Here is a 21,091-nt window from a genome sequence, read left to right as displayed (position 1 = left end):
TGAGGTCGCAAGCAGGAAATCAGATATGCGGCAAATGGCCACCAATCAGCAGGTAAAAGTTACACCGCGCCTGCTTACGTTCGCCTGTGAAACCAGAGAGCGAATGAAATCACTCGGCTCTGGTTTTTTTGTGTGGCGGTGAACTTAATTTGTAGGCTATGTTTCTATTGTGTACAGAAATTCATATTGCTTAAATCCAAAGAGCTTTCTGTGCCATTACGCAACAATAAGCTTTTACTTCCTACGGATTTCGCACAGTCTGTCACGCTTACCACACAACTGAAAGATTTGTGACAACAGAGGTGTGTGTGTCTGTGTGTGTCTGTGTGTGTGTGGGGGGGGGGGGGGGGGGGCAAAATCAAGAAATTGACAGGCAGCAGTTTCAACTTTCAAAATAAAGAAAAAGTGCAAAATTCATCACTATTCTAACTCAAAACTACACTCATAATTCATCAATCCGTGTCCACATTATAAAGAAAACAAGCACTAATGTGGAGAAGGGGGGGGGGGGGGGGGGAATGGACATTTCTACACAAAAACCATAAAAAAAAATATATATATATAAACAATGGTTATGAGAAGAGGACAAAGGAAAGTCTTACACTGTTTTCCATTTTTTCATTTGTGCTTTAGTTAGGATGTACTTTTTGTTTCCACAGCGACCTGAAAGTGAAAAAAGTACAGTGAGAGCTATGAGTGTAAAGGTTTCACATCTCTCTTTTTTTTAACTGTTTAATCATCACCCTTACCTCATTCATGGACATGTCAGAATTCATTCATTTAGCTAAATGCAGTTACACCTCGGTAATTTTAACAAGAGCCTGTAAGAGATATAAAAACCCTCATGCATCTTCTCCATGCAGAGTCCAGGTTTATTTCGGTGCTGTTAGGCATTTATTTGTTGTTGCTCTTTCACACCGTTTTGACCACATCCTCAGCCCATAGACATTTTATAAAAATACTTGTAAAAACACCCACCGAAAGCCTACACAAAAATACAGCAGGAAGTGTGACAAACATGACTGTATTGCAGGGTTAAGTTTTTTTTGTACATTTTTAACTTGAGCTAGCTTTCAACCTTTCCTGAGCTTTGCCTTAAACAAGGTATAAAAAGTGGTCTTACTATAAATGAGCAAAAGGGTGCTTTTAATAAAGTACTAAAGTATTGCTAGAGTATTTTTATTAAATAGAAATCAGTTCACTTCTATATCAGTTTCTCTCAATTTGTACCCCTTTAATTACTCTTCCACATTGTTAAATTTATTATTGCTCTCCTATCAAATTTCTTTACAAATTATACTTTTTTTTTAAATAACAAAAGAGACACTTAACAAATGTGCATGAAAATGTTAACCAGCTATTAATATTAACTTTATTTATATGGCACTTTTCAAAACACGGCGTTACTATGGGTTATTTTTCCACGCAGACATGAAAGATGTTTCACGGCGGCAGCTTTAGAGAACATCAATACTATTAAACACAATTTGTAATCATTTAGAGCAGGCATGACAAACTCACTACTTTGATCTTAAGCGTGTCGGATCAGTCAAACTCCTATTTTCTGTCAGTGTAAAGAAACTAAACTACACAACTGTGAGATGAGGAAAAGATGTGCAATTTCAATAACACGTCTCGGTTTTTGTACATAATAGAAAGATGCTGCTGTTGAAAACAAAAGAAACCTGTGAGCGTGGATCTTTCTGTAAGAAATAAATGTGTAGAGTTACTGAAAATGGCATTGCTCAGACTATCCTGTGATTATAAAGTACACATTTTTATTTATGTATTTTTTGTTTACCACGAACCCATTCTAAAAACAAACAAACAAATAACTGGAAAACTGGAACTTTTCTATCATTTAACTGTTTAGCTGTTTAGCTTTAATTATGTTTGTGTAACATGAATAACCCAAGGTTAGGTATTTATCAGTTGAGGAGCTGTAAAAAAAAAAAGAAAGAAAGAAAGAAAAGAAAAGAAAATACAGTTAAAGGACCAAAAGGACCAAAATTCATGTCCTCCCTTACATTTTCCAAAATGGTCATTTGGGCCACAATGGAGTCTTTGCTGGGCCATTTCTGGCCCCCAGGCCTTATGTTTGAGTGCAGTAAATAAGAGCTTAGAAACTACTAAATGGAACAGTGCACGACTCCCATATATATATATATATATATATATATATATATATATATATATATATATATATATATATATATATATATATATATATATATGCAGTATAGTGCACTATTAGTATTTGGATGTAAAGGAACTGACTACTAGAAAGCTCAAACCAAAGCCCGTCCTGATACCTGGGTTGATAATGCGGTTTTTCTTGCTACAACAAATCTGATGAAGAACGATGACGGTGCAGCAACAGACACATGACATCCGGATGTTTGTCCTTGTCCAAGCGGTTGCCAGAGCAACGCAGACACATGGCCGTCATCAAACTCAGCCAGCTGCGTCACTGGAGGAGACGGCGGTTCAACTGACGACTTCCTGTTTCTGAGAAAGCAAGCGAGGTGTGTGCAGTGCCCCCCCCCCCCCCCCTCCTCCCCCTCCGTCTCCACCACTTCCACCTTCACCTCTGTCCGTCCATTTATCACAGCTCCACCCCCCTTTCCATACATTTATTGCCCTCCCTATCGCAATGTTTATCTTTCCGTCGCTATCAGCCGCCCCTTTCTCGCTCCCTCAGCACGCCCACGCAGCTGCACTCCTTCACCTGCCGATACCTCTCCGGGTGGACCAATAGGCTGCCGAGATGGTGTTCCCGTGGCAACAACAAACAGGTAAACATGGGTGGAGCGAGGACGCCGCGGCTTTGCAACAACGTGCAGAATACTCCCTCGTATGTAGGCCACAGGTTTGGTTTCATGCTTTTTTTTTTAAAGGAGTTTTTTCTGTTCGGGGATTTAAAGTAACTGAGGGAATCTTTCTAGAAAGTTAACCGAACTATAGGCCTGTTATACATAAACATTATATTAATATATACATATATTATTTGCTCTGCTAAAGCTACCTTACTGCTAGCTTAAACTTTCAGTAGGCTAGTTTAATGATTAATTGGTAGTGAAATCAGATTTTAGTCCATTTAATTTGGTAAAGTGGTAAAGTGAATTATTTATATTTTGTTTTGTTTTTTAAATAAATGATCCAATGATATGTTTTTCCATGTATAAAGTGTCTTGTGTATATCATATTTTTCCCATTCAGTCACACGTAAGAAAAAAAAAAAAACATTAACAAGGTGAAAACACACTCTGCGTCATGCGTTATTCAACTCCCTGAATCCAGAAGGATATCTTTGTATTTTACATCTACTTGTGAAGACACGATGATAATCTTCCTCTCTCCTTTCAAAAATTCCTGCATACAGATCCGGATAGACATCAAAAGGTAATTACTTCTAATCTGGGCCGAGCCCAAACTCCATAACTCTTTGAGTAATCCTGCAAGCATACATCCTTGGCGGAGGTTAAAAGACAGCGAGGGAAAAGTGTTATATTCCAAAGAGGGGATGGTTTTTGGACCTTTTGCAGGTTGGATTCGGTCTGAGAAGCAAAGCTCGGGGCAAATTAATGTGGAAAAAGTCTGCAAAGCAGCTAGTTGAGCTAACTGAAGGTGACTCAGACAGACATTTTTATCAGCACTTCCCTTCTCTTATCTGGAAATATGGTGACCGGACACTTGAAAAAAAAAAAAGGGGGGGAGGACACAGTTTAAAGAGACCCAAAACGGTGAAAATAAAGAAACAAAGCAATGGGAATTGGCTCTTGCATACACTTGGACACGACTTTACTCAGAAACCAATGTAAATATGTAAATGGCTGCATATTACTTTTCTTTTCCCCTTTCACTCCTCACTGATCCACCCCACCCTGCAGCTGTGCAGCAGGTCAGTGCTCCCTCTCCCTCTCTCTCTCTCCCTCCCAGTCTGGCTCTTTGGTTCTCACCATAAAAAAGCTGCCAATCTGGCTGGAAGAAGACATAATTGCCATTATGACTGCTGCGGCCCTGCACATCACACAGTATGCTGATTGTTCCTCAGAGCAGGAGGAGAAAGGGGGAGGAAAACACTGTCTGCTCTGTGCAGACGCCACACAATATTATCATAGCGTGACTACAGCTCATCCACACACACAGATACACACAGACAGGGTCTCTACTCACTTTTTTCTTTTTTCAGCCCACTCAGACTCTGTAATCTTTCAGCTAAGCGCAGAGCAAACACGGGTTTCTATAGGGATAAAAATCCATACACCGCTGCCTTTAAAGAAAAAAAAGAAAGAAATTGTAACTGTCAAGCCCTGGGTAAACACACACTTACACACACAGTGCCACCACCAATAGGAAAAGATAGAAGGCCTGAATGGAAAAGCAGCTTGTACCAGAACAGGAACACCCAGTTAATGTGTGTGCGTGTGTTTCTGAGAGCATATGGAGCTGAGGTTTTTGGGAAAGCTGACCTTACCCCGTGTCCAAGTCCACTTCTTCAGCTCCAAAAATTAAAAGGTCACAAACACATTAAAAGTACTGACACTTTAACAACTCCATAATATAAATAAATAATTTTAAAATAGCTTCAGCGAACATGTTACACACATCCTGGTGTAAAAGCAGCTCTGTGCAGAGGATGTGAGAGCACTGATTAGCTGCAGGAAATATCCATTCCCACAGTAGTAAACTGATGTATTTCGAAGGGAAACGTCTTTATCCTTGATACTTGATTACGCGGCTTATTCGGCTGACGGCACAAAGAAAAGGGGCCAGGGAGTCCCACCTCCAACGGGTGGAAGAAAACTGTGCTGCATCTGCATGCGCGTGAGAAAACAACCCCACGTGCACGTGCCGCTTGAGGGATTTGAAGGTAGGATCTCGCAAGCCGCATCAAAGCCATTAGACTCGCTCAACAGACTTTATTCAAGCATTTGCCGCTCGCTGAGCAAGTCGAGCCAGATTTCAATTTTCTTTGTTTTTTGTTTTTTTTCCTCTCCTTGAAACCTTAAATTCTGCCCGAAGCAACAGAGCGCAGAATTTGTTTTATTTGCTCAGTTTGGAAACAGTTTGATGAAGGATTTTTGAATCTCATAACTACAAAAAAAGGGGGGAGGGTCATAAAGTTGAAGGTTTATTTGATTAAAAGCACTGCTCTAGTCTCACACAACCCACCACAACTATTAAGGAATATTACAGCAGGCCAGGGGCCAATCATATTTATCAGGAAAATAAATTGTTAAGCATTTAAAGGTCTATAAGGTCATAAAAGGCCACTGACACCAGGCCTATAACTGCATATTTTTACTGCATTCAAACAGCTGTTCTTCAGGTGTGAATAGTTACATTTTAGAGTCTGTGCATCAAACAGAGCTAAAAACCTTTTAAATTATTAATATTAAGTAAATTAGAAAATAGTCTGCAGGCCAGCTGGCACACTATGGCATGCCCGATTTGGCCCCGCAGGCTATAAATGGAGTATTGCTGCCATAAAGACAGCTTTAATGACACCGTTAATGTTCGCTTCCCTCACTTTAATGGAGGTTTTAATTATGCGTTTTAGCCCCGAGGTCACAGAGGTTTCGGATAAGGGTCTTATCACCAACGGTGATGAGACGGCTTACAGGGAGGAGGTCAGCGCCCTGACCCACTGGTGTCAAGACAACCATCTCACCCTCAACGTCGCAAAGACAAAGGAGTTGATAGTGGACTTCCGGAGGTGCAGAGAAGTACACACCCCCATCACCATCAACGGCGCTGCTGTGGAGAGAGTGAGCAGCTTCCGGTTCCTTGGCGTACACCTGGCTGAGGATCTTACGTGGTCAGTACACACAAACAAAACAGTGAAGAAGGCGCAGCAGCGCCTCTTCTTTCTCAGGAGACTGAAAAGATTCGGCATGAGCCCCCGCATCCTCAGGACCTTCTATCGCTGTGCCATTGAGAGCATCCTCACTGGATGCATCACCACCTGGTATGGCAACAGCACCGCCTACAACTGCAAAGCTCTCCAGCGAGTAGTGCGGTGCTCTGAACGGATAATTGGAGGTGAGCTTCCCTCCCTCCAAGACATCTACAGGAAGCGGTGCCTGAGGAAAGCGGGGAGGATCATCAAGGACTCCAGTCACCCCAGCCATAAACTGTTCAGACTGCTTCCATCAGGAAGGAGGTTCTGCAGCATCCGGTCCCGTACCAGCAGACTGAGAGACAGCTTCTGCCATCAGGCCATCAGACTGCTGAACACGTCATAGACACCTCAGCTTCACTACTGAACTTCAACATTATGCACTCCACACTGTATATAAATGCCACTTGTTTTGCACATATTCAACTCTGTATATTTTATATATTTTATTATTATTATTATTTTATTTTTTTTATTTTTTTACTATTTAATTTGTAAAAATGTGTATACACACACACACACACACACACACACACACACAGGAAAATATTTAGTATACACATCCAGAAATGCATACACTATTATATATTGTACATATATTTATTAGTTTCAGGTTGGCCATTCTTGTATTTTGCTCGTTTGTGTTGTTGTGTTTGCACATCTCTGTTGCTTGTGGGGCTCGCACACAAGAATTTCACTCGCATGTGCTGTGCCAGTGTGCCTGCACATGTGATGTGACAATAAAAAAGTGATTTGATTTGATTTGGATATCAGAATATCTTCTATTCAGAGGTATGCAAATGTAAGTTTGAATTGTTTCAAGTCAATCTTGTAAACACGAGGAAAGTAATTCAGATCTGTGCCTTTACAGAGATGTAAATGTGAAAGTTTAACAATCAGAGCTTCTTTATTCATTTATTGCTTGAGTACCTAATAAAGTGACCTCTAATCAATGCTTAATAGCCACCTCTGTGTTCCTGGATGAAATGCTCCTGAGCCACTTCAAACTCTTTATGCAACAAGGATCGAGTCATGTGAAATTTAGTGTCATATGACAGGTCCTCCGCAGCCTTTTCTCACAGGACTACTGCACAAAGTCTCTGTAAAAGTGCAATAAACCTATTTTAAAACAGAGACAGAACTGATGATTTCATGGTTTATTAAGACATACAGGGACATCTTTCATCCTGTAACCATGACGAGAGAGTAAAGGTTTGCTTAATATAATAGAAAATAAGAATTATCGACCGGTGTATGTGTGACGCCACAACTAAAATGAAATAAATTAAAACCACACACACACACACACACACACACACACTAAAACCAGTTACATTATAGACATAATCGTCTCTTTGGTGCATGCATTAGCATGATATCTATGACATTTCAGCTTTCTGAACAGTAAGAAATAGAAATGCTGTACTTGTTCAAACAAGTAAATACTGGAAAGCATTAAAACAGGAAAGCATCACCACCGTTTCCCATTCAATAAGTCGTTCAGTTACAGCACTGTATGTATGACAGTACACGGTCTTGAAGCTGACCCAGGATCAGGCTGAAGTGTTCAATTTGACAAACAAAAGGCGTAAACCAGAGGAGCAAAGACAGTCGTTTTTAAACAGAGCAGCCAATTAATCAGTTTTCTTGCCGGCGGCCAGCTTGTCGACGTGTTGAGCGAAGGTCTCGGCCACAATCAGAGGGAAGACCAGAGAGGCATCGGCGTACACCTGAGAACCAAGAACAGAGCCGCTGATCACTTTTCTATTATGATAAAAATCATATTTTTTAAACAACGATGCTGTATTATTGTTTTTCACTAAAGTGAAACCAGACAGTTTTCCTAGTTATGCTTTTCAGTGCCTTGGATGCACTCTGAGTACAAACACTGTACAGACGCTGCCACCTTGAGGCCAAAATGAGGAACACATCTCCTAGTTGCACCACCATTGACACCATTTTCCCCCGTTCTGTTTGACTTGTTCTCGTTCCTTCGTTGTGTGCGAAGAATCTGTTGCTCTGCTTTGTTACCTCGCTGCCATTTCTGGTCCAGTATGAAAATATATCTAAACACTTTGAATGCCCCTAAAACACATTTCACTGGAAAAGAAGGAACTCTCCAAACATGGAACAATGAAAGCAATAAAAACGCAAGTCGCTCAGATCAAACAGAGAAATTCTTTGTTATTAAAAACTCACTGGCCACTTCAATTTGCACATCTATTCATACACTGCTGAACTACTGGGATTTACATACAAGAGAGTGATCTCAAACTGGTTTTCGGAACAGGACAATGAGTTCGCTGTACTCAAATCACCAGACCACAGTCACCAGATCTCAAACCAGCGGAACGGCTTTGGGATGTGGTGAAACAGCAAAGTCTCGTCAGAAAGCCGACAAATCTGCAGAAATGTGTGATGCTATCCTGTCAATATGGATCAAAATCTGTGAGGATAGTTTCCAGCACCTTGGAGAATTAACACAGTTTTGAAGGTAAAAGGGGTCCAAACCAGCAGAACCAAGGCTTATCTAATAAAGTGTCCGTGACTCTATATTAAGCATGACAAAAAAAAAGAATTAAAAATTAAAATGCTGGTGGCTCCCAGTACCTCCCCCCAGCCTCTTAATAGCACCTATGGTGTAAATGTAAAAGTTCAAGGTGATTTTCAGAAAAGACGAGCTCTGACCTTGAGGTTCAGGTCACTGAGATCCAAACTTACTGCACTTACAGTATGAATTTGAAAATCCCGTGTTCACAAACCCCCTGATAATACCCCATCAACCTTTGACAGCTACAGGTAAAAACCCAGTAATTTAATATACTAGCTTAGCTTCTCAGACATTACTCAGTAGTCATGAAAACAGAAATGTTTGGATCAGTCTGGCCCGCAGTTATACGATCTCAACCCTGCTAACCAACCAACTCTAACCCAGTGGTTCCCAAACTTTTTTTGCTAGGCCCCCCTTTGTTTTACAAGAAAAACGTATGCTTCACCATATTTTCTAGTCTTTGGCTTAGAATGAAGTTGGTTTGGAAACATATTCAGCGATGCTTCATCTCCTGCTTTGCGTTTCTGTAGGCGCCCGCTTTGTCCCCCCCCTTTCATACCGCGCCCCCCCTGCCATGGGCCCCACACTTTGGGAAGGTCTGCCCTAACCCAACCAACCAACATCTCCGTGATGCCTGAATGATCCCATAAGTGCATGGAGCTGATGTGTCCAGTACAGCAAGCGTATGGGTGTTATGTACCGCACTCTTAAAAGTCTTCAAAGGCGTTTTCAGTTCTTAAAACACCTCTGAAACTGACACCCTTAGACTTGTGTGCTTAAAAAAAAAAAAAAAACCCCACCAAAAAAATCCCCCAAAGACATCTCAAAATCTGATGTGAATAAAGACCATCTGACGTAAAAACAGGAGGTAAAGTTGACATTTATCATCACCTTAACAGGTTTGGCATCTGTTCTGATCTTGCCCCAAGATACAGCCTCGTCCGGTCTGGCCCCGGAGTCGGAGCCATCAAACTCCTGCCCCGTGTTCACATACACCACGTAGTCCGCTCCATTTCTCTGGCAGGAAAGAGAGAGTGTCAAAACAGGATTCTGATTAGGTTTGTGAGGAAGTTTGCTTTACTCGTTTAAACTTGTTAATATTTCTCGAAATAAGAACAATTTCTTATGAAATTGTCACAGCAACTTACAGGTAGAAAATCACAGTGAATCTGAAGTAACTGCAGGCTGTAACTGTTAAAGCAGCTACAGTGGAAATACTCAGACAGCCCACGTTCCTCAGATTTGTACTCAAGTAGAACCTCTTAGGTATAACCTAATTTATCAAACTTTTTCAGAAGTGAGAAAAGTTCAAGCTAAAGAAAAGAAAAAAAAAAAAAAAAAAAAAAAGTTCAAGCCAAAGATAAAAGAATTTAGTTACCATAAGATTTGCATTGGATATATGATGTTTGACCAGCCCCCCTCCCAGGATGATCATTCCAGTCCTCTTGGCGAAAACCGCCTGGCTGTTCAACCTGCGAATATCTGAAAATAAAGCGCGCATTAGCAACACGAAACGACTAAAAACCTGCGTTTTAGCCAGCAACATCGGCGCCGCTACAAACCTTCTACGATGTCCAGAATCAAGCCGGGGTTCTTATACGAGTGGAAGTAGATCATGTCGCCCAGAGAGCCGTCTGTCAGAGCGGGGCTGAACACCGGGATGTTATTCTGAAACGCAACACAACAGCACATTTAGCCACCAAACAGCACAGACAGTTCAAAGTAAGCAAAGCAAGTGAGAATACGAGGTGCATAACCACCTTGTATGCCCAGTAGTAGACAGACTCTGTATTATTTATCTCCTTTCCAAGTCGGTGGATCATTTTGGAGGGAGTCCAGCGGGTGCCCTGGAATCGCAGAAACTTCTTATTATTCCTAAATCTTTATAAAGTTGTATATTACATATTAAACCTAAAAGTGCATAAGACTAACAACTATTGTTGCAGTAGGCTTTGGGGTGCAGGGAGCGACTCACCTCTGTGTTCTGCTCCAGCAACATCTGGTCCAGGATGGGCATCAGCCAGTCTTCAAATTTACAGTAGTTATCGTTGGGCACCACCAGATTACCAATTCTACAGCCAGTGAAGACAGAGGGAGACGGACAAGGACAAAATCAATACATCAGCAGGTTTGTCTATGTGAACCAAGGTCACAGATCAGCACCTGCCTGTCAAATCCTTGCACCAACACAACATGTGCCATTTGTGATGAAAGCATAGAGAATAAGAAACTTGTCCACGACTATGAGGTCAAACACTGTGTCCTTGGGTAAGAAACTGTACCCCGAGTTGCCTTCAGTGCATCCATTGGGGTGATCAGAGTGTGAGTGTGTGATTGGTAGATATTAGTGCTTAGGCATCGATAAAAGGACTGCATGTATGTATGTATGTATGTATGTATGTATGTATGTATGTATGTATGTGTGTGTGTGTGTGTGTGTGTGTGTGTCTGGGTGAATGAGGCTTGTGGAAAGGTGGGCTTATATAATGCGTTATATAAGCACCAGTCCAATCCATTTGGTTTACTGGCACTGCTTCCTCTCTGTGCAGTGGCATTGATTCTAAGGCGAATAAGCATGTTTTCTTTAAAGTGGACCTATTATTGCTTTGCCTTATATGCTGTTCATCTACACCGTTTAAAAAAAGTTTCAAAAGGGGAAGTCAAACAGAAGAAAGCCAGGGGGATGAGCTAAAACAGAAGCTGAAGGGTGGCCACGACAAACAGTTTTATATTTTACTATTAATATTTTTATTTTACATGTTAGCTTACAGATAAACCACAGCAGCGCTAACAAACCTGTTGATGCCTCTCAGGCGGAGCTCCTTGCCAGGGAGGCTGAAGTCTCCCAGGTAGGTGTGAGCCAGGCACTTGATCAAATCCTCCTCCACGCCTCCTGCTGTGGTTACAATAACATCCACCTGACGCAGAGGAACAGATTCTGAGAAACCGGGTGACTGATTTAGAGCTTATGTGGATCGTTACATAAGACGTGTCATTTTGTACCATTTTGTGCTGCGCCAAATAGCGGATGCTTTCTCTGACTCCGGAGCTGATGAGGTTGGAGGTGTACCCCAGGAAGATGGTGCAGCCTGACTTTGGGGTTTCCGACTCATTTCCTTCCCCTTCCTCCACTGGTTCAAGACGCTTCTCGATCTGTGGTGGTCAAAATCATTGCTGAGCAACAGATAAACAGATATTGCAAACATACAACGTGGATCACTGTGGCAACAACCACACCTTACAAGTGAGGCCAAACACAACAGCGTCGAGCAGCTGGCTCCAAAACCACCGCTGGCTCAATGTCAACTTCATCAAAGTCAACAAATTTGTAATTTTACACTCCATCTCCAAGTTTTGAGGTAAACAGAACGCAGGAGAAAAGTCAGGTTGGATTGTGGGTGTGACACATGTGCCCAGTCTGGAGTGACTGATAAGTTTTTTGAATGAGGAGGGCGAGTAAAAGTCTCTCAGTATCAGTGGACCAAGACTCCAGGAAGTTAAAAGCTTTTAGGGTTCTTTGTTTTGTTTTTTTAAAATAGTAACATATTCATATCAATATGATCCCTATGATTCCCATCAATAGGACTCCTCTTGTACTGCAGTGGAAGAAGAAATGCCAAAAGATGCACATAGCATAACCTGGGCAAGCAAAACCAAAACTACTATAAGACAGGAGAACGTGTGGGTCCAGACACCTTGTAGTCGTTTACTGAAAGTTAATAACCCCCCCAAAGGCTGTCCTCTCACCATGGTGTTGATCTCCTGGATAGCCAGGGCTAAGCTGCTGGCCTGGAAGCCCGTGGTGAGGTAGGACTTCAGCACCGCATGGAGATCGACTCCCTGGTTGAAGTCGTAACCTCTGATTTTCGGCATGTCCTCGGGGAGATCGCAGCTAGGCTTCAGGACAGCCTCCATGGCAACTGAGGGGGCCTGGTCTGCCATCTTTTCTGCAAAAGACAATCACCAAACAGAGGCTCTTTGAGATTTCCACAGAGGTGGGCCTTCTTGGAGGTTTTCAGCATATTTTAGGTAAAAAAAATAAATAAATATAACACACACTTGCAGATCCAGCTTATTCAGGATGAGATTCATTTGAATGTGCAAATGTTGGGAAGAACATTTTCCTGAAACATTTGGTTACTGGAGTGTTTGCATGTAAAGAAACTAAAGTTGGTGGATTCCTAGTAGAGCAGGGCGATATGGCCAAAAATATTTATCACGATATATATTTGAAAATTTGCGATAACGATATAACTGACGATATAATTGATGCGAGACAAAATACAACTCCACAACATTACTAGCGCAAAAAGACAACCTTCCATTTATTTTCACGTAAACAAGAAGCTGGTTTTTATGTACATTAAAGCTTTATAAAAATGTAACAGTGCAAATGCAAATTCCTTGCTGAAAGTTTAACCAAAAGGCATTTCCAGTAGAAATGGGCTGACATATCCTGAGCATAACCATGTATAATATCCACTGAAGTTAAAAAGAGGTGCTTTGCAACATTAAACTGCAGTGTGCAGTACGTATTTTTCGGACCATAAGGTGCACGGGATTATAAGGCACATTAAGCGAAACAAAGCAGTCAGATAAATCAAACTTTATTAAACTCATTCTTCTTGCTTCCTCCACTTCTGTACCATTGATTCATTAATGTTGAATTCTCTGGCAGCTGCTCTATTCCCATGTTGTTGCAGTATATTAATGACTAACCTCGTATTGTGGATGGATTATCTCAGTTGTTCTCCTGACTGAAGTTTGGTCCGTTTACAGCATCCTGCCATGCGATTGCATTTGTCTCTAACCATGAGGAACCTTCACGTTAACTTTTATAAGTGGAAAAGTGTTAGTGTTCCTCCTCCAGCTTCACTGTTTATGTTATGCTAACATAGCTGTGTCGCTAGCGATCACGTAGCACATCATTATATATCAGCTAGCCCAACTTCAGTAACCCTAAAAACGTCACTGCTGTTTAGTTTCCTGTCTTCATTTATGTTGGAAGTGATAGCAGAGCTGTACGTTTGAATTTTTTCAGAAATCTCTCAGTCAGAACATGCTATATCATGCTTAGGTAACTAGCGAAACTAGCGAGCTAACTTCCGCTAGCTTCCTGCTAACTTCTAACTCCGTTAAATGTAATAACTTTTGTTTTCATGGATGCCTGGAAGTTAAACTTTATAGTTACACTTGGTAAAGCAGCAATGCTGATCGTTTTATTAAAGATCAAAGAATTTAGACAGTTTTCAACTCTCAGTGATGCTGCAGGGTTGTTTGACCTGAAGTCAAATATATGGAGTTTGGGACCCAGATTACTCCCAGATTTAAGAGCATCTTAGTCCGACAAATACGACAATAACAACGGCCGCTTGCATGTTCTGCAAAAAAATGTGCTTTGTTGTGTATCTGATGGACAAATACCAAACCAGTTCCACATCGGAAGTTGCACCATTTTTACAAACCAACAATCGGCCATGTGCGTATGAAAACAAAGGCACTGCGCATGCGCGTTTTACTCCCATTCTATCGCGATATTTCATTTTCCTATCGTTGCCTAACATTATACCGGTATTACCGTGAACGGTATAATATGGCCCAGCCCTAATTCCTAGTAAAAATTTGAGTAACTGAATTCCTGGAAAGGCTAGCAGCATGTTTCTAAGGTGGATGTCCATCCTGCAGATTCCTTTAAAGTGCACCTCCTGAAGTTTTCCTGATTTTCTATTCATCATTCATTACAGTGCTAAAAACCTCATAGTAAGGTCAACATATGTAAAAGTAATCCGTGTGAACCAGAAGTGGAGACTATAGACTGCTTTGTTTCTGCTATTTCTTTTTGGGCCTCTGAATGATGCCAGTGAGGGAGGATGTCTTAATCAGAATACTTTATTAATCCCGAAGGAAATTAGGGTTACAGCAGGCAGCACGCTAGTGGCGCATGCGCACTTACAAAGGAACCTTCTGACCAACTTTACGCAAACATCACATTGGGGAGACATGTCAGAAAGGTAGGCTGATAGGAAAAAAACAATGAAAAATACATAACATGAGGTAAGAGGAGGAGAAAAAAAAAAAACTCCACTCAGACTGAGCTCCTAGTGGGAGAACAGTTTGATAACAGAAAAAACACCTCAGCACAAAAAGCACATGACTATCAATACACCATAGAAACACAAGACAAGCAACAGGGGCGGGTAAAGGGTAAGAGAGAGCCGGTGTAGACAGTGCATCCGGTCCTGCAGCATGTCTGTGCTGGTCCAGTCAGCTGCCATCTTCCCCGGTAGGGCACAAGCATCGAAGGCGTTTGGAAAGGGAGGGGGGATCAGTGTGTACATATCAGTGTGTGTGTGTGTGTGTGCGCGCGCGCGCGCGTCCAGAGTTCAGCTGAGACAGTGTCCTTCGCCCTGCCAGGCTAAGTAAACAGTCTTCCAGCCAACCCAGGTGGCCTTGCATGGGATGGGGGGGGGCGACAGTCTAAACACAGTCGTTATCAGGGTGTTTTGTTCAGCTCCAGCCTTGAGACCGCAGCTGGCGCCAAGAGGGTCTCCGCATGAATTGATGGTGTTTTTTACTTTAGTGCGAACAACTCATATGAATTTCAAAGCTGTTCTAACAGTCCAACACTGGTCACTCAATCTCCCGTTGGAGAGCCGTGAGCTTTCTATGATGTTATCCAAACTTACGTTCCGTGATGTTGTCATTGTTTTTGCTCAAAGAGCAGGTTCTGAGAACTCACCACTGCAGTGCACTTCCCAAGATTAATTAATTTGGTCAGCTCTGGCTCTGTGAACAACAGCTCCTCCCATCTGCTATTGAAACCTTCTGTTTCCGAGGGCAGCCAATCAGGAGAAAGCAGGTTTTTAGGGAAGCATTGCAGGCCAGGTACAAGATAAAAAATTATTATTTTAACTGTTATTTACATAAAGATACTCTAGTAAAGCCCATAAGTAAAAACATGGAGCTGGAAATGAGCAGATAGCGGGTCTGTTGTATATTCTCGTCTCTGGTGGCTCAAAATCTCTTTAATTTCATACCGTAGTTGAAGTGGAGGAAAATTACTTTAATACGTTTTTGAGGCGTGCAACAAAAAAAACAACTATGTATATTTATTACCACAGCACTGTACTGCAGTTACATTGCTATAGATCTGCTGCACAGAGACATACGGCACAGTTTACTCAACTATGCTGTAACTTTACTTGTTAAGACTTCACATAAACATATTGCAAGCTTATAAAATCAACTATCTGATTTTATGAGTACCAACACTGTCGTGAGAGGTGACTGGGCATTGATTTATCAGGATATTCTAATACTTTGTTTGAGGATTACATATCTGGTGACTTTTCGTTACAACACATGCTAATGTGAGAGTAAGCAGATGAATATTTTAAATGTAAATGCGACTTCTGGCCATCACATGGGTTTTGATCAGCTTTAAACAAAAAATAACATCGATTTCACAGGCACAAAATATCGAAACTTTAAAAACCCTATGGTTTAGATGTAAAATTCCACTTATTTTTGGAATAAATGTCTTTGTACAGGGACTAGCCTTTATTAAAAGAGCATATGGCGTTTAGCAGGTGCTACAACATCAATGAAAACATACAAAATCCATGTGATAGACGTTAGCTAGAAGCTAACTCTGAGTCAAACTAGCTTGAATCGCGACTTAACATCTAAAAGAGAAATGAAGACATACCTGTTCTTGAAGAGGCGTCAGGTGATGAAGAAGGCTGAGCAATAAACGGCTGTCACTACGCGCAAAAAAACAAATATTGAAGATTTGTATTCCCCTAAACGTCGCATGGATCGCCTGTGAGAAACGAGCTACTTCTACGGAAAGTGAAAAGGGACAAATGTGATCCAGGTTGCCCTTTTCTTCTTCTTCTTCTTCAGTCAAGTTTAACGGCAGCTTGCATCCAAAACTGTTGCATTACTGCCAGGTTGCCCTTTTTTTTAGCTACTCTACCTTTGTGGTGTTCACGGTGTTTTTCTTTCACATCTTCCGCAGATAGACAAATAGTAAAATTTTAGATTTTTTTCCACCCCTTCTTAGATCTCTACAGAATTCCGTGAACTTTCCCATTGTTTTGAGTGTCGATCAGTCCAGTGAGAGCTAATCGCAAATCCTTTGTATGCTACACCCACCAGTTGCAGTCAATCATGATCACTAATGAGAAATTAACAGGCCTTGACTATTTCAAGTCATAAGACATTATAGAACCCTCAGCGCTACTTATTAAAAGATTTAAATGAGTGTATGTACATATTGGGCCTGTATGTATACTGTTGACACTGTGTGGATTAGAGAAAATCCTAAATATAATATAACATAAAATCTAATGTCAAAGTACAGACGCATAATCTTGTTTTAAGGGCAGACCACATCTCTAAAGCACAGCCTCCAGCAGTGCCTGTGAAGAGATGTGATGTTTGTGACATTTCCACCACTGTGTTGTCTGACCTTTTCTATCACAGTCTTTGAACTGGCCCCAACAGGGAATTAAAAAACAACAAACAGAGGAGGATACAGGTCAAAAGGGAAAGCCAGGAGCATCTCTGAGCAGATGCTCCTGTATAACCTGAGCTGTTTAGATCAGGTAAGTGACTGGTGTAACTCATTTTTCTGCTGCTAACTTTGGTGTCATAGGAGTATGTTTTTGTTGTTTTTCTGTGTTTTTGCTCTCAAGACAATGTCAGGAAAGATGTGCAGCAGCAGCAGCAGTGTTATTCAGGCACAAAAACTGGTGGATCAACTTCGGGTAGAGGCAAGCATGGAGAGATTCAAGGTGGGTAAGAATCTAAATCATCTGTTAATTTGCTTTATAGAGGTGGGCAGATTGATATAAAAATTAATTGTATTGATACCAATGCTGGTATCGGTATTGGATTGAGACTAAGCATGATATGGTCGATATTTGTTTCCATCCTCTACGTTCAGTATGTAGATCACTAAATTGTATTAAATTTTGTGTGTGTGTGTGTGGGGGGGGGGGGGGGGGGGGGGTGTAAAAAACCTACAATTTAAACATGCGCTATGAATGATGTCTTAATCTTTTTGTGTTTATTGTCACATCAGTTTTATTTAAAGCCTGCGGCACATTTAAACAACAGAAGCAGATCCAGAGTGCTTTAGACACATACACATTTACATCCCAGGTCTCCCAGAAACAGTTACGAAATACATAGAAATATGAAATGGTCATTTCAGTGGTCATTAAGATGTGTTCAGAATTTGAAAATGTATGATTCATCTGGTTGAATTTATGACACACTGGCCTCCCGACATAAGCTGCTGACATAAGTTAAAGGTATCAGTATCTGTATTTAGCTGGTATTGGATCAATATTAATTTTTAGTATCACACAGGACTATCATTTTATACTTTAATTGCTAAATTGCCAAAGTACTGAATATATATGTATTTTTTATAAAAACTTCCCATGCTCACTGTCCAACAGTTTTTCATACTTGTGTCTAAAATCCAGTCAACTCTCTGCCCCTGCAGATCTCTCTGACAGCAGCAGATTTAGTCCAGTACTGTCAAGAGCACAGGCGCAGTGACCCCCTGCTTACCGGCATAGCTGCTTCATCCAATCCCTTCAAAGATAAGAAGACCTGTTTGATTCTTTGACAGCTCCCAGACGGCGCTGTGAGGAAAACCTCTGTCCGAGAACGCAACCACGAACATGTACTGTGTAAAAGATACTACATGTTCTCATCTGGAAAATCATGAAAGAATCCACGCACTTGATTTTTAGAACTTTTAATGCTGTCTTCTGTGGAAACAGTCTCTCAGCATGTTTGTAAATGGATTTTTGGTCAATAGTAAAAACACACACAGCATATGGACACAAATAATAACACTTTCCTGACTGTATTCAATTAAATAGCTATAGAAATACAATCAGTTTGTCACAGAGCAATAATTAGTTTACTGTACATGAAATGTTTAAGTAATTATTCTTGTATAATGCCAGTTTACATATGAGATTCAATAAAGGTATTATAATTACAAACATTTACATGTCTGTGGTTTCAGTGCTGTTTGAACACTTAAAGTGTCCTTAAGAGTGATTCAGTGAGTTTTGGCACAAAATGAACATTTTTGGGGTAAACAATGAAAATAAACATTTGCTTTTCCTTCCATAGAAAAATCTTTTCAGTGGATCAAACAAGATAGAAATAAAAAAAATAAAAATATAATGTGAGGGTTTGTGACAAGACTAAAATACCTGAAATATCCTCCACCACATATTTACAACTAAATTAAACAACTGAAAGCAGTCATTTCAAAATAGTTCACTTAAAAATTAAAAATAACCTGATTGGTCATCATCTGTCGTCATTTCTTCCCTTCTGTGTTTGTCTGTTTACTCAGCACTTACATGACTGTTGATGTAGCCAGCCTTCCAGGCAACGGCAGCTTCTTTATTTACCTTTGTTGATTTGTATAGAGACACAGAACAACACAACAAAGACCAGGGTTCCTGTTTTCATTGTTACCATGTAGTTGCTTCCACTTCATTTTCGAGGCCTCCACACTTGCACCCTGACGTCACCGGACGCTATAGCGAGGACTCCGGCCTCCACGCTCAGCTGAAAGTTTTCACACAGTGCAGTGAGAGAAACAAGAGGGAGAGAGAAGACACATGAACGATGAAAAGAAGCCCACATTAATAAAGTTAAAATATCATCACTGATGCCCAGAAAGAGAGAACTGTCAGTACTTTTGCGATCACTAACATTGAATTCCTCCAAAACAGTTCAAAATGTGTCATCCTTGATCAGAGTATGACCTCCCTAAAGGAAACTATAGCAACCCCTTCAGCTACTGCAAAACTGACAGATCCTAACCAAAACCAGAAAGAGAGCAAATATAAAACCAGTTTTAAAGTCTCTGCATTGGCTTCCTGACAAGTTTTATACGGTGTGTGTTTGCTGGGTTGATTTTTTTTTTTTGCACATGTTGTTGTTCTGTAAACCATTCTGAGCTACGAAGTTGTATAAAAAAGTTGCTATATAAACAAAGTGTTGACTGACTGCACAGCACTCACCCCATGGACTCCAGTTTGATAGTGCAGGGTGCTTAACGTCCTCGGAGGCGCGCATGGTATATGAACCTGTAGCGCAGGCGGAAAAATTACAATTCAAGACTTTCAAGACATTCAGTAGCAAAGTTCCAGCAGCTTAAGGTAACGAAGAATTCTCTCACCTTGACGGTGCAATCAGATGAACAGGTGTAGAGGCTACCGGGGGATCTGTGGATGCCGGTGATCAGAGCTGTGTGCCCCACATCAAACTGAGAGACAGGTTTTAAGGTCCCCGCCTGCATGGAAAAGGAGTGGAGCATGCCGCCGTTGTCTCCTGCCCATACCTCACAGCCACTGTAGCTCATGGACAGCAGGTAGGAGCTCAGCTGTAAAGTGGTGGGGTGGGTGGAGTTAGTGGCTTGGTGTAAAGATGGATATGAGTATGTTTACAAAAACACAAGCTCTTCAAGAAATCTACCCGAAGTCTCTTCAAGCCTTTGCCCGCTCTGCGGTCATAAACAGCCACAGTGCAGTCTTTGCTCCCTGAGATGATGTATTTGTCATCTGCACAGAGGCACATTACGGCGTTACTGTGCATACGGATGCTTTTCACCAGTGGTGCAGCAGCTGTGGACAAAAACAGACAGAACCCACCTCAGCAAGTCATTTGTCTATATAACTGCTTTGTATTTACTAAACTCTTGACTCTCATGTGCACTTTCTACACAGCAAAACAAGCTTCATATAAATCCCTCTCACCTCTGGTGTCATACATGCTGACCCGCTTGTCAAATGTACCAGCCAGCAACATGTCGGGCTGACAGGACAAGCAGAGAACAGCAGCCCCGGTCCTGATGAGGGCCCTATCTGCACCTCCTGCCTGCAGGTCCCACAGCCTCACAGTGCTGTCAAAGCCCCCTGAGGCCAGCAGAGGTCCTTGAGATGCCAGGCACCAGACCCAGCCTCGATGGCTGCTAAAATCACCCTGCCGTCCCATCGTTTGCAGCAGTGATCCCAGCTCCAGATCCCAGAGCTTTACGTTCCAGTCTCTGGAAGCTGTGGCACAGACCTTCCCCTCTCCCCCAAGAAGGAGGACCGAGTTTACATGGGCAATGTGGCCTGTAGGCAGGGTAATGCATTCCAGCGCTGGTGGTGGGCTTGGACTTCTTGCCTCTACATGTTGCCCATTACCCAGATTCCTGTGGTCTGGCAAGTCTTCTTGGTGATTAAGAACTGCGTCTCGGCCCTCGTTGGCAATAAAAACCCTTCTGTGGTCCATTTCTTCTTCCATTAGTGCTGCAGCATCACCCTCTAGTCTGTCTTCAAGCTCTTCTCTCAATCTCGCTACTTGGTCCCCACCTAAGACGTGCTGCATTTCACCCTCTTCACCTTCCACTGCCACCTCCATTGCCTCATCCGCACCATAAGCAACCTCCTGCACTGCCACTGCCACTCCGACCTGACCCTCTCCACCATCATCCTGAGGCATCGCTTGCTCCCTTCTCTCCTCATCCTCCTGGTTTTGTCTGGCTACATGCTCAACTTCACCTGACCAGCAGGTTATGAGTTGTTCCATCTGCAGGCAGGCACCAGGCC

The 21,091-nt window shown here is 41.7% G+C and overlaps 4 protein-coding genes across 4 annotated transcripts in view; 2 read left to right on the top strand and 2 right to left on the bottom strand.

Moving 5' to 3' along the window:
- The first annotated feature begins 2,468 nt into the window (after positions 1–2,468).
- On the top strand, positions 2,469–6,313 carry LOC309705687 (uncharacterized protein). The gene is made up of 2 exons (XM_082531607.1): positions 2,469–2,525; positions 2,702–6,313. Exon 2 carries the CDS (start codon positions 5,505–5,507, stop codon positions 6,246–6,248), a length of 744 nt encoding a protein of 247 aa, XP_082387733.1. The 5' UTR covers positions 2,469–2,525; positions 2,702–5,504; the 3' UTR covers positions 6,249–6,313.
- A 731-nt stretch (positions 6,314–7,044) lies between these two features.
- Positions 7,045–16,323, bottom strand: dhps (deoxyhypusine synthase). Its single transcript, XM_082531606.1, has 10 exons — positions 16,162–16,323; positions 12,201–12,400; positions 11,457–11,606; positions 11,250–11,371; positions 10,429–10,525; positions 10,214–10,300; positions 10,016–10,121; positions 9,832–9,935; positions 9,345–9,470; positions 7,045–7,632 (listed from the first exon to the last, which is right to left on the bottom strand). The coding sequence occupies exons 2-10, from the start codon at positions 12,393–12,395 to the stop codon at positions 7,537–7,539; spliced, it is 1,083 nt and encodes a 360-aa protein (XP_082387732.1). The 5' UTR covers positions 12,396–12,400; positions 16,162–16,323; the 3' UTR covers positions 7,045–7,536.
- A 369-nt stretch (positions 16,324–16,692) lies between these two features.
- Positions 16,693–18,114, top strand: LOC309705688 (guanine nucleotide-binding protein G(I)/G(S)/G(O) subunit gamma-7-like). Its single transcript, XM_082531608.1, has 3 exons — positions 16,693–17,062; positions 17,153–17,251; positions 17,971–18,114. The coding sequence occupies exons 1-3, from the start codon at positions 17,030–17,032 to the stop codon at positions 18,094–18,096; spliced, it is 258 nt and encodes an 85-aa protein (XP_082387734.1). The 5' UTR covers positions 16,693–17,029; the 3' UTR covers positions 18,097–18,114.
- A 98-nt stretch (positions 18,115–18,212) lies between these two features.
- Positions 18,213–21,091, bottom strand: part of fbxw9 (F-box and WD repeat domain containing 9) — a 4,196-nt gene continuing 1,317 nt past the window's right edge. The window contains exons 3-7 of the mRNA XM_082531605.1: positions 20,255–21,091; positions 19,974–20,122; positions 19,678–19,881; positions 19,520–19,585; positions 18,213–19,061 (exon numbers count right to left, since the gene is read on the bottom strand). The exon at positions 20,255–21,091 is cut by the window's right edge and continues 115 nt beyond it. Coding sequence (XP_082387731.1) covers positions 18,987–19,061; positions 19,520–19,585; positions 19,678–19,881; positions 19,974–20,122; positions 20,255–21,091 — 1,331 coding nt within the window. The 3' untranslated portion in view covers positions 18,213–18,986. The remainder of the gene's footprint in view (positions 19,062–19,519; positions 19,586–19,677; positions 19,882–19,973; positions 20,123–20,254) is intronic.

Source organism: Aulonocara stuartgranti, assembly GCF_965226115.1.
Source record: "Aulonocara stuartgranti genome assembly, chromosome: 4".
Taxonomy (NCBI): Eukaryota; Metazoa; Chordata; class Actinopteri; order Cichliformes; family Cichlidae; genus Aulonocara; species Aulonocara stuartgranti.
This window is presented reverse-complemented; position numbering and strand designations above follow the sequence as displayed.

Coding starts and splice junctions, on each gene's coding strand:
- LOC309705687 (XM_082531607.1), top strand. CDS start 5,505: ATGACACCGTTAATGTTCGCTTCCCTCACTTTAATGGAGGTTTTAATT.
- dhps (XM_082531606.1), bottom strand. CDS start 12,395: ATGGCAGACCAGGCCCCCTCAGTTGCCATGGAGGCTGTCCTGAAGCCT. Junction 11,607..12,200: donor TCCAGGAGATCAACACCATG/GTGAGAGGACAG, acceptor TGACCACCACAG/ATCGAGAAGCGTCTTGAACC. Junction 10,301..10,428: donor TGCTGGAGCAGAACACAGAG/GTGAGTCGCTCC, acceptor CTGCGATTCCAG/GGCACCCGCTGGACTCCCTC.
- LOC309705688 (XM_082531608.1), top strand. CDS start 17,030: ATGCTCCTGTATAACCTGAGCTGTTTAGATCAG. Junction 17,063..17,152: donor ACCTGAGCTGTTTAGATCAG/GTAAGTGACTGG, acceptor TTTGCTCTCAAG/ACAATGTCAGGAAAGATGTG. Junction 17,252..17,970: donor CAAGCATGGAGAGATTCAAG/GTGGGTAAGAAT, acceptor CTGCCCCTGCAG/ATCTCTCTGACAGCAGCAGA.